The 18,993-nt window shown below is 35.3% G+C and overlaps 2 protein-coding genes and 1 non-coding gene across 8 annotated transcripts; 2 read left to right on the top strand and 1 right to left on the bottom strand.

Annotated features, from left to right (window-relative positions):
- The first annotated feature begins 591 nt into the window (after window positions 1-591).
- LOC125276307 lies at window positions 592-782 on the top strand. The gene has a single exon (XR_007186627.1). It is a non-coding gene; the product is annotated as a U2 spliceosomal RNA (small nuclear RNA).
- Window positions 783-1,060: 278 nt separating this feature from the next.
- LOC125276031 (lanosterol 14-alpha demethylase) lies at window positions 1,061-12,944 on the bottom strand. The gene is made up of 11 exons (XM_048203424.1): window positions 12,797-12,944; window positions 12,493-12,646; window positions 9,874-9,972; window positions 9,611-9,787; window positions 9,294-9,420; window positions 8,827-9,001; window positions 8,622-8,741; window positions 6,507-6,702; window positions 6,210-6,305; window positions 5,950-6,118; window positions 1,061-2,228 (listed from the first exon to the last, which is right to left on the bottom strand). Exons 2-11 carry the CDS (start codon window positions 12,640-12,642, stop codon window positions 2,038-2,040), a joined length of 1,500 nt encoding a protein of 499 aa, XP_048059381.1. The 5' UTR covers window positions 12,643-12,646; window positions 12,797-12,944; the 3' UTR covers window positions 1,061-2,037.
- Window positions 12,945-13,887: 943 nt separating this feature from the next.
- nup42 (nucleoporin 42) lies at window positions 13,888-18,278 on the top strand. 6 transcript variants are annotated; one of them, XM_048203430.1, is made up of 8 exons: window positions 13,888-14,118; window positions 15,617-15,715; window positions 15,845-16,028; window positions 16,135-16,223; window positions 16,338-16,414; window positions 16,496-16,582; window positions 16,658-16,790; window positions 17,770-18,278. In XM_048203430.1, the coding sequence occupies exons 1-8, from the start codon at window positions 13,992-13,994 to the stop codon at window positions 18,219-18,221; spliced, it is 1,248 nt and encodes a 415-aa protein (XP_048059387.1). In that variant the 5' UTR covers window positions 13,888-13,991; the 3' UTR covers window positions 18,222-18,278. The 6 variants fall into 6 exon arrangements, with proteins under 6 accessions (XP_048059387.1, XP_048059384.1, XP_048059383.1 ...); XM_048203427.1 differs by having other exon boundaries at window positions 15,788-16,028; XM_048203426.1 differs by having other exon boundaries at window positions 15,617-15,739; window positions 15,788-16,028.
- Window positions 18,279-18,993: the final 715 nt, after the last annotated feature.

Below are 18,993 nucleotides of genomic sequence, written 5' to 3'. Positions count from 1 at the left end.
AGCAGTTATTATTTTTGCAGGTAGCCCAGAATGTTTGCATTTTTAATAATGCTCTAGGTATATAGATGGATAAATCATTTGTTTTCATCGTCTGTGCTGTGCTGGAATTCTCCTCAAACGCCTCAGTAACTTGATGAACGTGCAGTACCGCTTTTAACCACATCAAGCGAATATGAAAGTGTGTAAAAAGCTTCGTTTCTTCTGTGTTATTTCCTGAATCTGGGGTCTGAACTCGAGCAGAAACACTTTAATATTAAATAGTGAATGTTTCGTGATTAACTAAGACTATTAACAGAGATAAACAGTCTTACTCTGTCCTCGTGTTTGATTGGACGATGGACTCTGTGCTCGTGTTTGATTGGATGATGGTGAACTCGAGGTAGCGGTTGAAGAAGAATCCGCATGTTTTGTGGAGGTTTTCAGCTTCTTATTTGTTCAATATCTCAGAGTTTCTGTCAGTCTCTGAGCGGGACATTATTTCTCGAGTGTGTGTTTGTAGTTTGAAGTGTTTCTCGTGATGTCAGACCGTGTGACCGTCAGCGAGATGTGTAGCGCGCTGAGTGACTCCTTTAGCGCGGATCCATTATTGGTATCGCTTCTCGGCCTTTTGGCTAAGATCAAGTGTAGTATCTGTTCTTATCAGTTTAATATCTGATACGTCCCCTACCCGGGGACCATATATTAAATTGATTTTTGGATCAGGGAGATGGAATAGGGGCTTGCTCCGTCCACTCCACGCATCGACCTGGTATTGCAGTACTTCCAGGAACGGTGCACCCCACGGGGAAAAAAATTGGTGAAAAATAGAGTTGTAATTATGAACGGCATATATTTAACAGATTTGTGTATGCATAGACTTTTTATTCTTAATCTGAGAAATTTGTGTAATGGTTATATCATTATATGTCCACTAGGTGGTGATAAATTGTCTTCACTGTTAGAGGTTTTCTGTGAACAGGGTTAGATATTATTTTTATGATTTGAAGAAGTCTTTGAAACGAAAACTTGTGCTTTATTTCAAACAGAAACACGTTTTCCTCAAGAAGGACTCAAAAGCAGATTAATTTTTCCTTCATTTAATTTCTGAAATGTCACTGAAAATTAATTACTGCTTTCTGCAATTGTTTCAAACTGACAATATCTTGAAATTATTATTAAAACTTCATCACGGCACTCCTTGAATTGTGGCTGCGTGAAAAAAAATTGTTCTTAAAAATGTAGTTTTACAAAGTGGGATGATTTTAAATGAACTAGTAAAGACAAAATGTGAATAAATATGGTGACCAGAGACATACATCTTTTAAATAAACCTTAATGTTGACATGATTTGCATCAGCTATCAATATACTTTTATGTTTTATGTTGCCTATAAAAAAACATTTGTCAAATAATGAAAATTTAAGGTGTCAAAGTTAACACATTAAATATGCGTACTCACTTATAAATAAGTAAGCCATATTTTACATAAAGCTGAAGACAATTTCCATATTCTAAACAATGAAGTTATTGAACTAAATTAAAAACTCAAACTGCTTTTCTTAAGCAGTGTATGAACACCACCTGTTTTAGGTGGCCAAAGCACAACATAAACATCAGTCTGACATTTTTATATGACGTGATTTTAATGTTAAAAGCTTTTTATACATCACAGGTTTTCTGCAAAAACAAACAAATATGTTAAATCGTATAAAAATATTTTTTATTTATGCTTTGCTGGGAGGATGATGCTATCAGAAGATTTGAGGAATTAAAAACTGTGATTTTTGACTCTTGACCCCAGAGGTCATCTGGGCACTGCAGGTCACTTTAGGTAAAATAGGTTGTGTTTTAAATAACAAACACAAGATGTTGGAATCTGAGTAAGAGATGTCAGATTGATTCAGCCAACAATAATGCATTAATTCAGCCAACAATAATTGCATTAATAATGCAACAATAAGTAATAATTCACCCAACATTTGTAGTTTGAAGAGGCACTCAATAGTTCTGCTCCCAAACCTACTCATTACAATCAACTGCAGAAAGAGGATATTCCCATCACTTCTGTGTTTGTGTCTTCCTCCGTGTGTATCTGATGACGGGGTTGTGCGGTGTGTGAATCATGGTCGTGTAGTTCACAGGAGGAAAGTGTCCGTCTACCAGCTCAAAGTCGTACAGCCTCAGCAAAGTCGACCAGATGGTTTTAATCTGCACGTATGCAAAATTTTCTCCGATACAACGATGACGACCTGTAAAAGATCAACAAGTAAAGATACACAGTTGTTTAATATGACATTAAGACCCATTTCACATCAATCCTCAACAGTTATTAGAACTGCGACTTGTACTGGACGAGCTGGAGCTGCTTTAGGGTACGTTTACATGACAACGATGTACTAAAGTTTTTTCTTTGTACAGATGACAACGTTATCAAAACTATACACACTGATCCACGGAAATGAATAAAGACACTGTATTACACATGCCAGATGTCACTCTGTACAGAAAGATTACGCGTCTGCGCATATGCATTCTTTTACAGAGCACTTGCGCCAAATGCGCATGCTTATCCACCTTATTTTTACAGTTTACTGCACTTTGATATTTTTTTCATTTCCCTATCCACCTTATTCCTGACTAGCCTACTGTGTTTCGAATTATGGGTTGCACTTCTGGTTTGGGGAACTTCCATTTAAAAAGACTGAAACGAATCATTTCAAATCATAAGGTTGCCCTACAAATAAAGTTTATCCGTCAGTTTGACTGAATGATCTGTCAATGTTTCTTTCATGTTTTATTTTTTAGACATCATGAGAATAACGTAACGCTTGGTATTTTAACGTAACATGTTATAACAAGAATATCTATGGCAAGAGCTCTTTTCAGTCGCTGCTTTCTATCCTCGTGATTATTTTCTTTTGTCCATTTTCATACCGCTGTAATAGTATGAAAAAGGACAACATATACTCCACATTTGTGGTCTGTTCTCCTGATATAATTTATGATATATTAATAATTCACTGGAAGGATCGAAGAATCTCTTGTGTTTCTCCTCAAAGCCTCACGTCTCTTTCCTACGGAAGAGGATTAGGGCCAAGCAATAATAAAAAAATAAAACCATCTCGAGATTAAAGTTGTTAAATTTCGAGAAAAAACTTGTTAAATTTCGAGAAAAAGGTCGAGATAAAATGTTGAGAATAAACTCATTAAATTACGAGAAAAAACTCGTTAAATTTCAAGAAAAAAGTCGAGATAAAATGTTGAGAATGAAGTCATTAAATTACGAGAAAAAAGTCGTTAAATTACGAGAACAAATTCGTTAAATTATGAGAAAAATGTCGTTAAATTTCGAGAAAAAAGTCAAGATAAAATGTTGAGAATGAAAGTCATTAAATTATGAGAAAAAATTTCGTTAAATTACGAGAAAAAATTCGTTAAATTACGAGAACAAATTCGTTAAATTATGAGAACAAATTCGTTAAATTACGAGAACAAATTCGTTAAAATATGAGGAAAAAAGTCGTTAAATTGCCAGAACAAATTCGTTAAATTATGAGAACAAATTCGTTAAATTATGAGAACAAATTCGTTAAATTACCAGAACAAATTCGTTAAAATATGAGAAAAAAGTCATTAAATTACCAGAACAAATTCGTTAAATTATGAGAACAAATTCGTTAAATTACCAGAACAAATTCGTTAAAATATGAGAAAAAAGTCGTTAAATTACCAGAACAAATTTGTTAAATTACCAGAACAAATTCGTTAAATTACGAGAATTTGTTCTCGTAATTTAACAACTTTTTTCTCATAATTTAATGAGTTTATTCTCAACATTTTATCTCGACCTTTTTCTCGAAATTTAACGAGTTTTTTCTCAAAATTTAACAACTTTAATCTCGAGATGGTTTTATTTTTTTATTATTGCTTGGCCCTAATCCTCTTCCGTACTTTCCAGGTTTGTTTTCACAGGTAAATACAATTTATTATCTGTAAAAATGATGGAAATCACTTTGAAATAGTATCACGCAATGCTGAAGTTTATGAACATTTTTATTAAGGCAACGTATGTTATAATACAGATATATATCACTATAGTTATATTTAACCCGTCTGTTATTGCTGTGGAAAGAATCACGCTTTTTCATGGCCTGTTGAAAGTACCTTGTTGATGTCCTTTAATGTTCGTTGGTTGAAGGGTGAGTAGAATGGCATCTCATTAAAAAACGCATTATTGCGTTCATAGAGCGAGTCTTTCACTGACTGTTTACAGCTAGACGCAAGTAATTTGCGCAAAGCGTCATGGGCCGTTGGAATAAGGTGGACAGCGGCTAATAAATCTGAAGTCTCCATTCACTGAAATACCTTAATTCCGCATTGACAAATAAGGAGGATAGGGTAAATATGCATGTGCATGATGTCACCGTTTTTACAGTTTACATGGAGATGATAATGGTATCGTTTTCAAAAACTTGCACTTTGAAACCCGTTTTCAAAAGTTTGCATTTTCAGGCCACCAAAACGCAGTTGTTGTGTAAATAAACGGCCAAAATGCATAATTTTCCATTTTTAGTTGAAAATGATGTCGTGCAAACAGCCGCCGAGATGGATTTGGTGACGGCACTAAAAACCTTAACTAGATTTATATCATGACACAGGTTATTTTATAGTTTAGATATCACAATTTTAGATTACCATTGAAATCTCACAATTCTCGACACCAATTTTAATATCACAGTTATCAAAAACTACTGTTTACATTCACTTAAGACATAATTGACTGTGTTTACTTGAATACTCGGGCATATTTTTTGTATGTTTTTGTCCCGTTTATGTACAATAAACCATGAAAAAGAACTGGAATTCAGTACTCACACACTGTATTACAGGCGGCTTTCTGTGTGAGCGCTTCATGTGTTTGTGTGCGAGTACCGACACCAAGTAACGATAACTATAAAGATTAACTATATTTGTGTTCACACCAACGAACGATAACGGTCTGTTTATTCTGAGCTCACACGCTGCAGTTTCAAAGTGTGTACAACATGTTTTCGCTGTTCTTGTTGCAGTTAAGCACTTTAACCAGCAGATGTCCTCAGCATGCAGTGTTTGGAGTGAATAGCTAGTGTAATCGATCTAATCTAACAGTGAATTTAGCTGAACAAGTCAATATTAGTGGCATAAAAACAACGGCCTAGACTTTTTCACTGAAACTTCAAATGAAGCAAGACGAAACGAGCGCTGGATACCTGAGGTTTTCTGGCATAATGATCTCATCGTTAATACTTTTTATACTTTTTTTTCATTGTTAATACCATTTATTATTTTCATAAAGTATCCTTGAAAAGGGGGTTTGACTTGTAAAACAGTTTTTATTTCTGGACCTCGGTGATTAACTTCTCCGCACTGTCGCCCTTAAATTAGAACAGGATTCTGATTGGCTGTCAGTGTTTTATCGTTCAACAGCTAGAAAAAAATACGTTCTTAAAGTGATCCCAACGATATATATTTGATCTCTATATCGTTATCGTTATAGCTGTGGTGTACACAGTGCTATTCTTTAATATTTAGAATGATTTTTAGAACTATATCTTTTTCGTTATCTTTATATTTATCGTTCTTGGTGTGAACGGCCTTTAGAAGTCGAACCGATAATAGATTTTACCGATAACGATAACTAGGTTGGACCATTCTGGCTGATAACTGATAGTTTTTAAAATGGATACTGAATGTAAACGAACGTAACGCTGTAATGCCATCTCAGATGTTTGCCATTTGAAACGCTCAAGCGATTTTAAATCATTCAAGCGCAGTAAGATGAGAAAGTCAATCGGTTTTGCCGATTAATCGGCACCGATAACTAATTGCTGGAACAATCGGTTATCGACAAAAATCCATTCCGGCTTGTCAGATTTCCACCAGTTTAACATCTTTAAACCCTACCCAATCAAAGCATTTAATCAAACTCACCTGCTCCAAACGGGATGTACGCGAACTTCTCTCCGGCCGCAGGGTTGTCGTGTAGGTACCGGTCAGGGTTAAACTCCAGACGCTCATCCCACGTGTCCTGAAGACGGTGGTTCACTGTGGGAGACACACACACCTGGTGTCCCGGCGGGATGATGTAATCGCCCACTTTCTGTTGAGGAAGCAGAAAGACGCTTGGTCGGTCCAAAGTATTTTAAGGCTTTAATATCAGTATTGGAGCCACTTTTCCTTTCGGCTCGTACCTGAGGCGTCTTGGCCATCCTCATCATGGTCATTATAGGCGGTCGCAGTCGGAGCGTCTCCTTCAGACAGCGGTCCAGCAGACTCAAGTCTTTAAGCTGCGTCACATGCCAAAACAGTTCTTTAGTATCTCAGGTCAGTGTTTAAAGGTGCACTATGTTAGTTTTATAAACACTTATTATAGATGTACTGTAGTGATTCAGATCAGAAGATGTACATTTTTGTAAATTTACTTATAATTTATTGTAATGCATAATTAAAAATGAATGACAAGCAATAGACCGATGCAGTGAAATCACCTGGTCGTACTGGAGAGGAGGAAGATCTTCTCCGCACACGGTTTTCTGTTCGCTGTAGCAGCGCTCCTGCAGCGCTCTGTCCCGCGCCAGGAAGAAGCCCATCCACGCGCTGGTGGTGGAGGACGTGTGCTGACCCGCCAGCAACAGACCAATCAGCATCCCGGCTATCTCATCGTCATTCAGAGGACGGCCGTCTCTACAGGGCAGAGAGTTCATCTGTAGTGAGCTGCTGTCAATCATTCACACACACTGATTTCTTCCATACTTGAAATCTTAGTATGTAATCATTTGCTTTTGTTCACAGATCCACCACAGGATGGCAGTGTCTAGTTCACATGGTGTTTTTATATAGAGATCTGCACAGATATTTAGGTGAATTGTGAAGTCATTACTGCAGAAATGCACTGTAGAATTTTAAGAATGAACCCAAAACAGCTCACCTTAACTCAAAGATGGAGCGTGTTTGTGCAACATGGAAATGAGTCCTATGTAAATTAAATATTTCTATTTTTATGAATAGTAGATTTTTTTTATATTAAAAATAAGAATATTAATCTTTATATTAATATTATAAAACATTATAATATACATTATTATAATTTATAAGTTTAATTACACACAAATTACTATATAAAATGTATATGTGTGTGTGTGTGTGTGTATGTCTGTGTATATATATATATATATATATATATATATATATATATATATATATATATATATATATATATATATATAAAAGAATTATATATGATATATTTATATATATAATGTAAATATATCATATATAATTCTTTTATGATATAAACAAGTATGTGTGCAACATTTTTATAAATACATGTTACTGGAATAATAATTGTATATAATTGTATAAATATTTTTTTTATAAATACATATTAGAATAATAATAAATAATTGTATATAATTTTTAATTGTAAAATTATATAATTTTTAAAAAATTATATATGATTTTTAATTATAATATTACTATAAATTATTAATTTAATAGGATTTAATAGTTTTATTATTAATTATGCATGTTTATATTGTTATAAATTATATTTGTATAATATAAACAACAATTCTTTTACGATATAAACAAGTGTGTGCAACATTTTTATAATACATTGTTATATTAGAGTAATAATTATAAATAATTGTATATCATTTAAAATTGTATAATTATATTAATTGTTTTTTTTTATATATTTTTAGTCTATATAAAATATTACTAAAAATTATTTAATAGTGTAATAGTTTTTATATATTTAATTATGTGTTCATATTGTGTGTGTGTGTGCAACATAGGAAATGAGTTATAAATTTATTTATTTTATGAATAAATTGTTATGTTTGAATAATAATTACTTATAAATATATATAGTAAATAAATAAATAAGTGTGTGGGTATGTAATTTATATTATTATATTATAATTATAATATTACTAAAATCATTAATTTAGTAGGATTTAATTTAATAATAATTTGTAATTTAATTTTCAAAAATATGATAAATTATACATTTTATATAATATAAACATAATTACTTTTATAAGATAAACATTTTAGATTAACTTTCATTATAATATACTTTATTTAATAATTATTACTATAAATTATTAATTTAATAGGATTTAATAGTTTTTATATTAACTTTATGCAATGTTTATATTGTAATAAATTATATTTTTATATAATATAAACATATAATACATTATTTTACAATATAAACCAGTATTTGTGTGCAACATGGAAATTAGTTATTATAAATTATTTTTTTTAGAAATGAATTATATTTGAATAATAATTATAAAAAATTCTATATTCTAATTCTATATAATTAAAAAATTGTATATATTATATTATAATTATAATATTACTAAAATCATTAGTTTAATACGATATAATTTTTGTAATTATTATTTTTTTAAAATATAATAAATTATACATTTTATATAATATAAACATATATAAAATTATTTTATAAAATAAACATTTTATATTTTTTTTTACTTTTTAATTGGTTGCAAATCCAAGGTTATCCATGGAGAAACTGACCCAAACCCTGCTGCAAACAGAGCAGATTGGGTTTCAATGATGTGACGGTGACATACTTGTACGTGGCGTCTATGAGCGTCTGCAGGATGTCGTCGTTTTTCTCTGTGGCTTCTCTTCGCTTCTTGATGACGTTATAGAAGATTTTCTTAATCTCTAAGTGTGCCTGATCCCTGCGTCTGAAAACAGAGCAGAAACACAGCATGATGTGAATCCCAGAGCTCTTCCTGGTGTGTATTCAGTCATGTTTTCTGCTGGCGGTACCTGAAGCTGGGCAGAGGCAGCCATCCGGGCAGCAGCCAGGCGGCGTGAGTGAATCCTCCGTCCAGATCGGCGTAGAGCTGAGCGACCCTCTCGTCCAGCATGCCACGGATCTCACAGCCGTGCAGACAGCGGCTGGCCGTCAGGATGATCAGCTCGGATAACGCATCGAACAGATCTGAAGAGAGAACATTAAACACTCAGAGTCTTGATGTTGTTTCTGTGCTCTACTAGATTATTTTCCTCATATTCTCTATTGTTGCAGCTACAATAGAGTCGTTTCAGGGAGTTCAGAAACACTGACACTGATATAGAGAAATTTTTTTCACATTTTTCATCCTCAAACAGCAACATTACACACTACAGACAGCATAACAGGTCCTCTTTAATGCATGTTCCTGGTCTTATTGTGAACGATTCATCAATGCATGATATTCTAAAGAAAGAAACTGATGGATCCGTGTGCTTACTTCTCTCTCCTCTGTCTCCCCATCGCTTGAAATACTCTTTGGTTTCTTCTTCGATTATTTGAACGTGTCCTTTGAAGTGTGCGATGTTCAGTCCGGTCTTCAGCATTTTCTTCTGCTCCAGAAATAACTGAACGAACACAAATCACATCAACAGTGAATGCATGATGAGAGGATGCTGAAGAATGACGTCCAGGTAGGTGGTTCAAGAACTTAAAAATATTTTATGCGATTGTACCAACAAATATATCTTTTTATACTGTCTAAATATATAAAAGCTTCTCAGATATTTCCATGTTTTTCGGACTGTGGGATCTTACCGCATTGGGCACGTCGTAAGCGACGCCCTTGCCGAACACGGGTGTGGTGAGGCGCGCGTAAACGTCCTCCGCGTTCAGATCGTCGTTCTTGCTGTTGAACATGAGCGCGGCCGCGTCGCTGCCCAGCAGATACGTGAAGGTCTTCCCGACCATCGTGAAGCTGACCACGGGGCCGTACTGCAGGACAACAGCAACATGAGATCAGATGACCAGCCTGTTATTAAATGTGACTCTGAATGTCTTAATGTTCTGCTGAAACTGACCTTCTCGTAGGCCTGCTCCAGAAACTCAATGGGACTCTTGCCGAAAGCCACAGCGTGACCGAGAAAGGGAACACTGGATGGGATATGAGGAGGAAGTTTCTGAGGAAGAGAGAGACTGAAATTAACCTTTATATGTGATGGATGGATGGAGAGATGGATGATAGATGGATGGTTAGTTAGGAGGACATTTCTGAGGGAAAGAGCAAAACTGGAAATTGGACAGACACAAATATAGAAAGATAGAATGATGGAAGATAGATAAAACAATGGAAGGATGCAAGGATAGATAGAATGTTGAAAGGATAGATAAAACAATAGAAGGATATATAGATAGAAGGATAGACAGATGGATGGAAGGATGGATAGAACAATAAAAGGTTAGCTGGATAGAACGATGGAAGGATAGATAGATGGATGGATAGAACGATGGAAGGATTGACGGATAGATAGAATGATAAAAGGTTAGATGGAAAGAACGATGGAAGGATAGATAAATAAAATGATGAAAGGATAGATGGATGGATAGAACGATGCAAGGATTGACAGATAGATTGAACAATGGAAGGATTGACGGATAGATAGAATGATGGAAAGATAGATAGAAGGATAGACAGATGGATGGAAGGATGGATAGAACAATAAAAGGTTAGCTGGATAGAATGATGGAAGGATAGATAGATGAAAGGATAGATGGATGGATAGAACGATGGAAGGATTGACGGATAGATAGAATGATAAAAGGTTAGATGGAAAGAACGATGGAAGGATAGATAGATAAAATGATGAAAGGATAGATGGATGATAGAACGATGCAAGGATTGACAGATAGATTGAACAATGGAAGGATTGACGGATAGATAGAATGATGGAAGGATAGATGGATAAAACGATGGAATGACTGATAGATAAAATGATGGACAGATAAATAAAACAATGGAAGGATTGATAGAAAGATGGACAGATAGAATGACGGAAGGATCGATGGATAGACAGATGGAAGGATAGATAGAAGGATTGACGGATAGATAAAACGATGGAAGGATGGATGGATGGATAGACAGATAGAAGGATGAATAGATAAAATGATGAAGGATAGATAGAACGATGGAAGGATTGAGGGATAGATAGAATGATAAAAGGTTAGATGGAAAGAACGATGGAAGGATAGATAAAATGATGAAAGGATAGATGGATGATAGAACGATGCAAGGATTGACAGATAGATTGAACAATGGAAGGATTGACGGATAGATAGAATGATGGAAGGATAGATGGATAAAACAATGGAATGACTGATAGATAAAATGATGGACAGATAAATAAAACAATGGAAGGATTGATGATAGAAAGATGGACAGAGAATGACGGAAGGATCGATGGATAGACAGATGGAAGGATAGATAGAATGATGAATAGATAGAAGGATTGACGGATAGATAAAACGATGGAAGGATGGATGGATAGACAGATAGAAGGATGGATAGATAAAATGATGAAGGATAGATAGAACGATGGAAGGATTGAGGGATAGATAGAAGGATGGATGGATAGATAGATAGAACAATAAAATTATAGATGGATAGATAGAATGATGGAAGGATTGACAGATAGAACGATAAAAGGTTAGATGGATAAAATGATTGACAAATAGATAGAATGATGGAAGGATTGACGGATAGACAGAATGATGGAACAGTGAAAGGATAGATAGATAGATAGATAGATAGATAGATAGATAGATAGATAGATAGATAGATAGATAGGTATAGATTGATTGATAGATAGATAGGTTTAGTTTGATAGATAGATAGATAGATAGATAGGTTTAGTTTGATAGATAGGTTTAGTTAGATAGATAGATAGATAGATAGATAGATAGATAGGTTTAGTTTGATAGATAGATAGATAGATAGATAGATAGATAGATAGGTTTAGTTGATAGATAGATAGATAGATAGATGGATAGATAGATAGATAGATAGATAGATAGGTTTAGTTGATAGATAGATAGATGGATAGATAGATAGATAGATAGATAGATAGATAGGTTTAGTTGATAGATAGATAGATAAATAGATAGATAGATAGATAGATAGATAGGTTTAGTTTGATAGATAGGTTTAGTTAGATAGATAGATAGATAGATAGATAGATAGATAGATAGGTTTAGTTTGATAGATAGATAGGTTTAGTTTGATAGATAGATAGGTTTAGTTTGATAGATAGATAGGTTTAGTTTGATAGATAGATAGATAGATGGATGGATAGATAGATAGAATACAATTATAGATAGAATGATGAAAGGACTGACAGAAATAGAATAATGGATAGATAAACTGATAGAATGGTAGACAGAGTGATGGATATACAAATAGATGAATAAAATAAATAGAATGACAGACAAAGATGGATCAACAGATCAATAGAACAATGGATAGAAGAACAACAGATATTCATATGGAGAGAATGATAGATGAATAGAGTGATAGACAGAATGAAGGATGTATAGAAAGAACAGCAGACAGACAGATAGATGACGTGTGATTTTATTGATTTTGATCAGAAATCTCCATGCATCAGTGCAGTAAATCAGCAGAGCTGCAGGTTAATGATCCTCACCTGGTGCCGCTGCTGCTGCTGTCCGAACAGAGCTCTGCTCAGATAGGCCAGAGTGAGAGTGACCACTGAAGCGGCCAGAAGCACAGAGGTCAGACTCATCTTCTGCACAGTGCTCTCGATCAGCTGACCGCTCACCTCCAGGATCGTCATCTTACTGATATACAATAAATAAGACTTTATAAATAAAGCATGCAGAGATGTGAAGAGCTTAGTAAGATATTTTTTCAGGTGATGATGATGATGATGATGATGACAGCGCTGATCTCCACTGGAGTCTCTCTGATATCCCTAAAAACTTTAATACCTGCGTCTCTCCGTTCAGCTCCACAGCGTCTGCAGAAGGCTCCGCCCCCGCCTGATGTGAACCCGCCGCTCATTGGTCACCTGGGTGTGTCCATCAAGTAAGTCCATGCTCCGCTCCGCCGTCTCGCACGCTGATTGGCGGATGCCGCCTGAACTGATGTCTGCCTATATGATGTCACCTGCGCCGCTGTTGGTCAAATTTTGCGTCCAGCGCGCTCCAGATACAGCTTTTCTCACGCACACCTTTATTTATTAAGGAAGTGCGTTTATATACAATTTAAAAAATCTGATCTGAATAGATCGAATGTGTTTAAATGTCATTTAAGAGAAAATATTACATCTGAAAGCATCACAAATGTGTTTATGGCTGCAATACCTCAAAACTGAGTCCCAAAATGCCAGTGAGAACATTTTTTATAGCTTACTTCAAAATGTGTGCAATTCATAAATTGAGTAATTTAGAATTAATACAACTCGATATAACTTTCATTTAGACTAACTCATAGCTGTATAACACGTTTATCATAGTGTTTATTGTATTAATGTAGTATAATTTCAGTCAAACTGTAAAAATAACACTGAAAAAACAAATATTATCTTCTATATCAATAATGTGCCACGTTTAGAAATAATGTTTAATATATTTTGATTTACTTTTATTTTAAAATGTATACTTTTATTTTAAAAAAGTTCAAAATCAGCAATAAATTACTTTGCACCCTTTTAGTTTCGGTTCATCATATATTTGTGTGCACATTTAGCCACTTTCTAAATAAAAAAAACAACCTGTACTGTAAGTTAAAATGATAAAAAATATATATTTCTGAGAATTACTCTAAAATGGTTAGCATGATGGCAATGAAAAACATTCATTGCCATCATGCCAACCATTTTAGAGTAATTCTCAGAAATATAATTGTTATCATTTTAACTTTAAAGCACCAAAAACAGAAAACTGTAATTTTCCACAAATTAAATTAATCCACTTAAATACTGATCAAAGCTCCTTATTTTATGTGATAATTGTTTTAACACATTGAAAACGATTCATTTTCAAGCGCCGCATCAGGGCTTTTATTTTGAAACAATTTGTTTACGTCCGAAATGTGCGTCTTACGTCAGCGCTGGTGCCCGTCGTTAGAGAAGCTGCGTCAAACTAGCACAACAGCACATGATTTGTGTTTATAAAGTTTAAAATGACCGTGTGCAGCTTCTTTCTTCAAGGTCGCTGTCGATACGGAGATAAGTGCTGGAATGAACATCCGAGAGACGGAAGAGGAGGAGGAGAATATCGAGGAAACCAGCAGCAGCCCAGCAGAGGAGGTCAAACATAAACACACTTTCATTTCACTATATTGTGTTTTCATGAGCAAGATAGCATCAAGATATAGTCTGATTCAACTGTCTCTTACAAAACAACTATATCACCACAGTGATTACGTCATTTTTGGACACTATAATGCTCTTAAAGGGACAGTTCACCCAAAAATGAAAGTTATCCCATGATTTACTCACTCTCAAGCCATCCTAGGTGTATATGACTAACTTCTTTCAGACGAACACAATCGGAGATATATTTAAAAATATCCTGGCTCTTCCAAGCTTTATAATGGGAGTGAACTTAAAACTTAAAGTAAAATAACTAGCTTCCGCCAGATGACCATACGCATCGTTTCCCTGACATATAACTGATTGTGTTTGTCTGAAAGAAGATGGTTTTGATAATTTTCAGTTTTTGGGTGAACTATCTTTTAACACTTGTGAAAAATAAGTGCGTTTAATTGTATGTAGTGTACTTAAAATCTTAGATAATATATTAATGAAATAAAAGGCAACTTAACTGTACTTTAACGATTGTTTCTTAAAGGATTAGTCCACTTTTAAATAAAATTTTCCTGATAATTTACTCACCCCCATGTCATCCAAGATGTTCATGTCTTTTTTTCGTCAGTCAAAAAGAAATTAAGGTTTTTGATGAAAACATTCCAGGATTATTCTCCTTAAAAGTGGACTAATCCTTTAACACACTTAAGTACACTTTTTAAAATTACACTTTAATCATTTTAAATGAAATGTTTTACTTTAAAGCACATTTTAAAACATTGTTTTAACACTCTGTTTTTATGTTTTAAAATACTCTTATTTTGATGTGCTGACTAACACACTTAAGCAAGTACTTAATTATGATTTTAACTGTAGTGTTATTTGATATTTCATTTGCAACTTTATTATTAGAATATATTTGAGTTTACCATAAATGCTTGTTAGTACATTCTGAAGTACACTTTAAAGAAATTTCAAAGACCATGAAGGTAATTAAGAAATTAGATGTACTTAAGTGAGTCATAAAGGACTCTTAAGTTCAAATAACTGGATTTAATATAAATTTAAGCTACAATACATTTTCATTTAATTTGCAAATAACATGCACTTAAATGGCTGAAAATTTATATAGTAGCCTATATTCTTTAAAATTATATTAATTCTGTAATGAGTACTCTTTTAAGTGCTTTCACAAGGTAAACACTGTGGTCTACATGTATTTATATGCATATGTCTATATATGACCTTCAAAAATAATGCAATTGTATTTTTGCAAATTCATACATATGCAGTATTTATGTTTGTCAATCAAAAAAAAAAAAAAAAAATATATATATATATATACCTTGAGATCAGAAGGTTTTTAAAAGTGTGTCCAAACGTTTCACCTGTAGTGTTTATCAAAATGTCAAACAAAGTATTTTAACACCCAGTATTCTTTATACCAATTTTTAAACTGAACTTTACCGGCAGTGACTAAAGTGACGTGTCGTTGCAGGCTATGGGAACCGCGTGTGGATAAACCCGGCTCAACGGGGCGGCGGTGAGTTCATCCAGCCCTCCTCGTTCTCCCGCGGCGGTAATGATGGAAGCAGAGGTGGCGGTAATGACTGGGGTAGAGGTGGCGGTAATGACCGGAGCAGAGGTGGCGGAAATGACTGGGGTAGAGGTGGCGGTAATGACCGGAGCAGAGGTGGCGGAAATGACTGGAGTAGAGGCGGCGGAGGTGGCGGTAATGACTGGGGCAGAGGCAGCGGTAATGACGGAGGCAGAGGTGGCGGTAATGACTGGGGCAGAGGTGGCGGGATGTCCAGAGACTTCAGCAGCCAGAACAGATTCTCAGCGCTCAGCTCTCAGAGCAGCTTTGATACAGCTGGACAAAACGCAGCGGATGACAATGCAAAACATGTGTAAGTGCAGTTTACACTCATGCAGTTTTGGGGGGACTGCTTGTTCATTAGTATATAAAGAGATTATTAATGCACTTTGTGTTTTTATTGTATATTTGTATTTCAGCGAAACAATCCAGGGTGACATGGAGGTCTGGCAGACTTCTGGCCAGTGGCCGTTTTCGTGTTATTCGGTCCTCAACAAACAGATCTCAGGTCAGACTTATCACAGTGATTATTTGACCTACTTTCAGTCTTCTGCTTGCCTTTTGAGTAAATAAGAGTTTTTCATGGTGAAAAAACACTTAATCTTATCTTGATGTTTTGCAGGGTTTGTTGAGTGGTCTCCTGAGGAGCTGAGACAGGAATATTACACCTACCGAGCGTCTGGTGATATACAGCCTTATGTAAGACAACCGTAGATTCAATAGATACTTTCATTCCCATGATGATCTGTGCATTTCATGCAATCCTGTGTGGTGTTTCAGGTGAACTCAGTCCAGCTGCTGGCCAACCAATGGAGTAACAGAGTTCAGGAGCTGCGAACCATGAGCAGACCCACTCAGATCAGTGTGGTAAGATGATGTTTCTCATTCGGCATTGAACCGGATGGACAGGAGGAGTTTGAATCGTGTTATTGATGTTCTCAGATTGCAGAGCTGAATAACTCCAGTCCCCAGATGCCATCACATGGGCTTGGCTCATCAAGCGCCGGGTTCGGTTCGACAGCATCAGGGTTTGGAGCCACATCATCGTCAACAACATCTGGCTTTGGAGCAGGAGGTTTGTTCTGGATTTCTTCACAGTAATAAACAGGGAAATAACAGTGTTAAAGGGTTAGTTCACCCAAAAAGGAAAATTCTGTCATTAATTACTCACCCTCATGTCGTTCCACACCATCCGTAAGACCTTCAAATTAAGATATTTTTGATGAAATCCGATGGCTCAGTGAGGTCTGCATAGCCAGCAATGACATTTCCTCTCTCAAGATCCATTAATGTACTAAAAACATATTTAAATCAGTTCATGTGAGTACAGTGGTTCAATATTAATATTATAAAGTGATGAGAATATTTTTGGTGCGCCAAAAAAACAAAATAACGACTTATATAGTGATGGCCGATTTCAAAACACTGCTTCAGGAAGCTTCGGAGCACAAATGAATCAGCGTGTCGAATCATGATTCAGATCGCCAAAACTGCTGAAATCACGTGACTTTGGCGCTCCGAACCGCTGATTCGATACGCTGATTCATTTGTGCTCCGAAGATTCCTGAAGCAGTGTTTTGAAATTGGCCATCACTATATACGTTTTTTTTTTTTTTTTTTTTTTGGCGCACCAAAAATATTCTCGTGGCTTTATAATATTAATATTGAACCACTGTACTCACATGACCTGATTTAAATATGTTTTTAGTACATTAATGGATCTTGAGAGAGGAAATGTCATTGCTGGCTATGCAGGCCTCACTGAGCCATCAGATTTCATCAAAAATATCTTCATTTGTGTTCTGAAGATGATCGAAGGTCTTACGGGCGTGGAACGACATGAAGGTGAGTTATAAATGACAGAATTTTCATTTTTGGGTGAACTAACCCTTTAAAGGTACACTATGTAACTTTTGGCCCCCTTGTGGTTAAACAACTAAATTGCATGCATTTTGTGGAAGAACATTGCTTTGGTTGTGCTTGGGCTCTAGAGTTTGATCCTCTCCAGTTCATCCTGTATGTTTTGGTTAGTAACAGCTATATTGTTTTCTCAGGATTTGGTTCCGGTACTCAGAGTATCAACAGCTTCAGCTTTGCCCAGTCCAAAACTGACTTTGGAGCAGCACCTGATTTTGGAGGCGCTGCGTTCAGCCCTGCTCAGACCGCGCCAGGTTTCAGCAGTCCCGCTCCGTCTGCCACCTCCTTTTCTTTTGCAGCACCAGCTGCGGAAAATCAATCCAGCTCTGCAGCCGGGTTCAGTTTCAAGACGTCTTCGGCAGGATTGGGCAGCGGGTTTGGGTCTTCGGCACCGCCCGCGAGCGGCGGCTTCGGTCAGAGCAGCGCTGTGTTCACTGGAGCTGCACAGGCTGCTGGGAATTTAGGAGGGAGTCTGTTTACGGCCCAGAGCGACCTGAGCGCCGAAGAATTGAAGGAGTTCACAGCCAGACGCTTCACGCTGGGTCAGATCCCTCTCAAACCTCCTCCTGCAGACCTCCTCATGGTCTAACACTGACTCTGGGCTCATCTTTTTAAGACAGGATTAATAAACATGTTTATGGACTAAGACAGTGAGTTTTTGTATTTTAGTTCAACTTTACTAAATTTGCATTGTTGGTAATCCTTGCAAAATGCTTTAATAGATGTTTCCACATCCTTCAAATATATACTATGGTTGTAGTACCATGGTATAGTGATGGTAAATCATCAATAATATTGCAAATGAAGTAATATTATCAAATACATTTCTATCCAACTATGAAAAAGTGCATTCGAATAGCATTTGCTGCATACAATCCCTTATTGCTGTGATGTAGTACAGTGATGGTGTCAGTAAGTAAATTTACATTTACTCTTATTTATATACACAGGTATTTGCATGGTACTTGCATTTGCTAAAAGCGCAAGTTTTGTGCTCAAAATGAGCATAAAATTCAAAATAATAATCCTAATAAGGGATAGTAAAGATCTATTTTCAAAAGCACAAACATAAAAAATTTGATGAGTAAAAACAAAAATATAATTACTGTAGCCTATACTGTATATTCAGTTTGTGAAAATATGAAATGCACTTATAAAATGTTAAAAAATATTTGTTAAATACTAGGGATGTGCAACGATTAATCGTGATTAATCGCTTGCAAAATAAAAGTCTGTTTACGTAATATATGTGTGTGTTCTGTGTATAATAGTTATGTATATATAAATACAGACACATACATGTAGCCTATATATTTAAGAAAAATGTTAATTTATATATAAAATATTTATATTTACATGTA

This window comes from Megalobrama amblycephala, linkage group LG9 (assembly GCF_018812025.1).
Source record: "Megalobrama amblycephala isolate DHTTF-2021 linkage group LG9, ASM1881202v1, whole genome shotgun sequence".
NCBI classification, from domain to species: Eukaryota; Metazoa; Chordata; class Actinopteri; order Cypriniformes; family Xenocyprididae; genus Megalobrama; species Megalobrama amblycephala.
The sequence above is the reverse complement of the archived record's forward strand: the minus strand, read 5'-3'. Positions and strand labels throughout refer to the sequence as shown.

Excerpts from the sequence above, each read along its gene's own strand:
- LOC125276031 (XM_048203424.1), bottom strand. The coding sequence starts at position 12,642 with ATGACGATCCTGGAGGTGAGCGGTCAGCTGATCGAGAGCACTGTGCAG. Across the intron at positions 9,973-12,492 it reads AGCAGCAGCAGCGGCACCAG|AAACTTCCTCCTCATATCCC; the intron begins GTGAGGATCATT and ends TCTCTTCCTCAG. Across the intron at positions 9,788-9,873 it reads TGGAGCAGGCCTACGAGAAG|TACGGCCCCGTGGTCAGCTT; the intron begins GTCAGTTTCAGC and ends GTTGTCCTGCAG.
- nup42 (XM_048203425.1), top strand. The coding sequence starts at position 13,992 with ATGACCGTGTGCAGCTTCTTTCTTCAAGGTCGCTGTCGATACGGAGAT. Across the intron at positions 16,415-16,495 it reads CTGGTGATATACAGCCTTAT|GTGAACTCAGTCCAGCTGCT; the intron begins GTAAGACAACCG and ends GTGGTGTTTCAG. Across the intron at positions 16,791-17,769 it reads ATCTGGCTTTGGAGCAGGAG|GATTTGGTTCCGGTACTCAG; the intron begins GTTTGTTCTGGA and ends TTGTTTTCTCAG.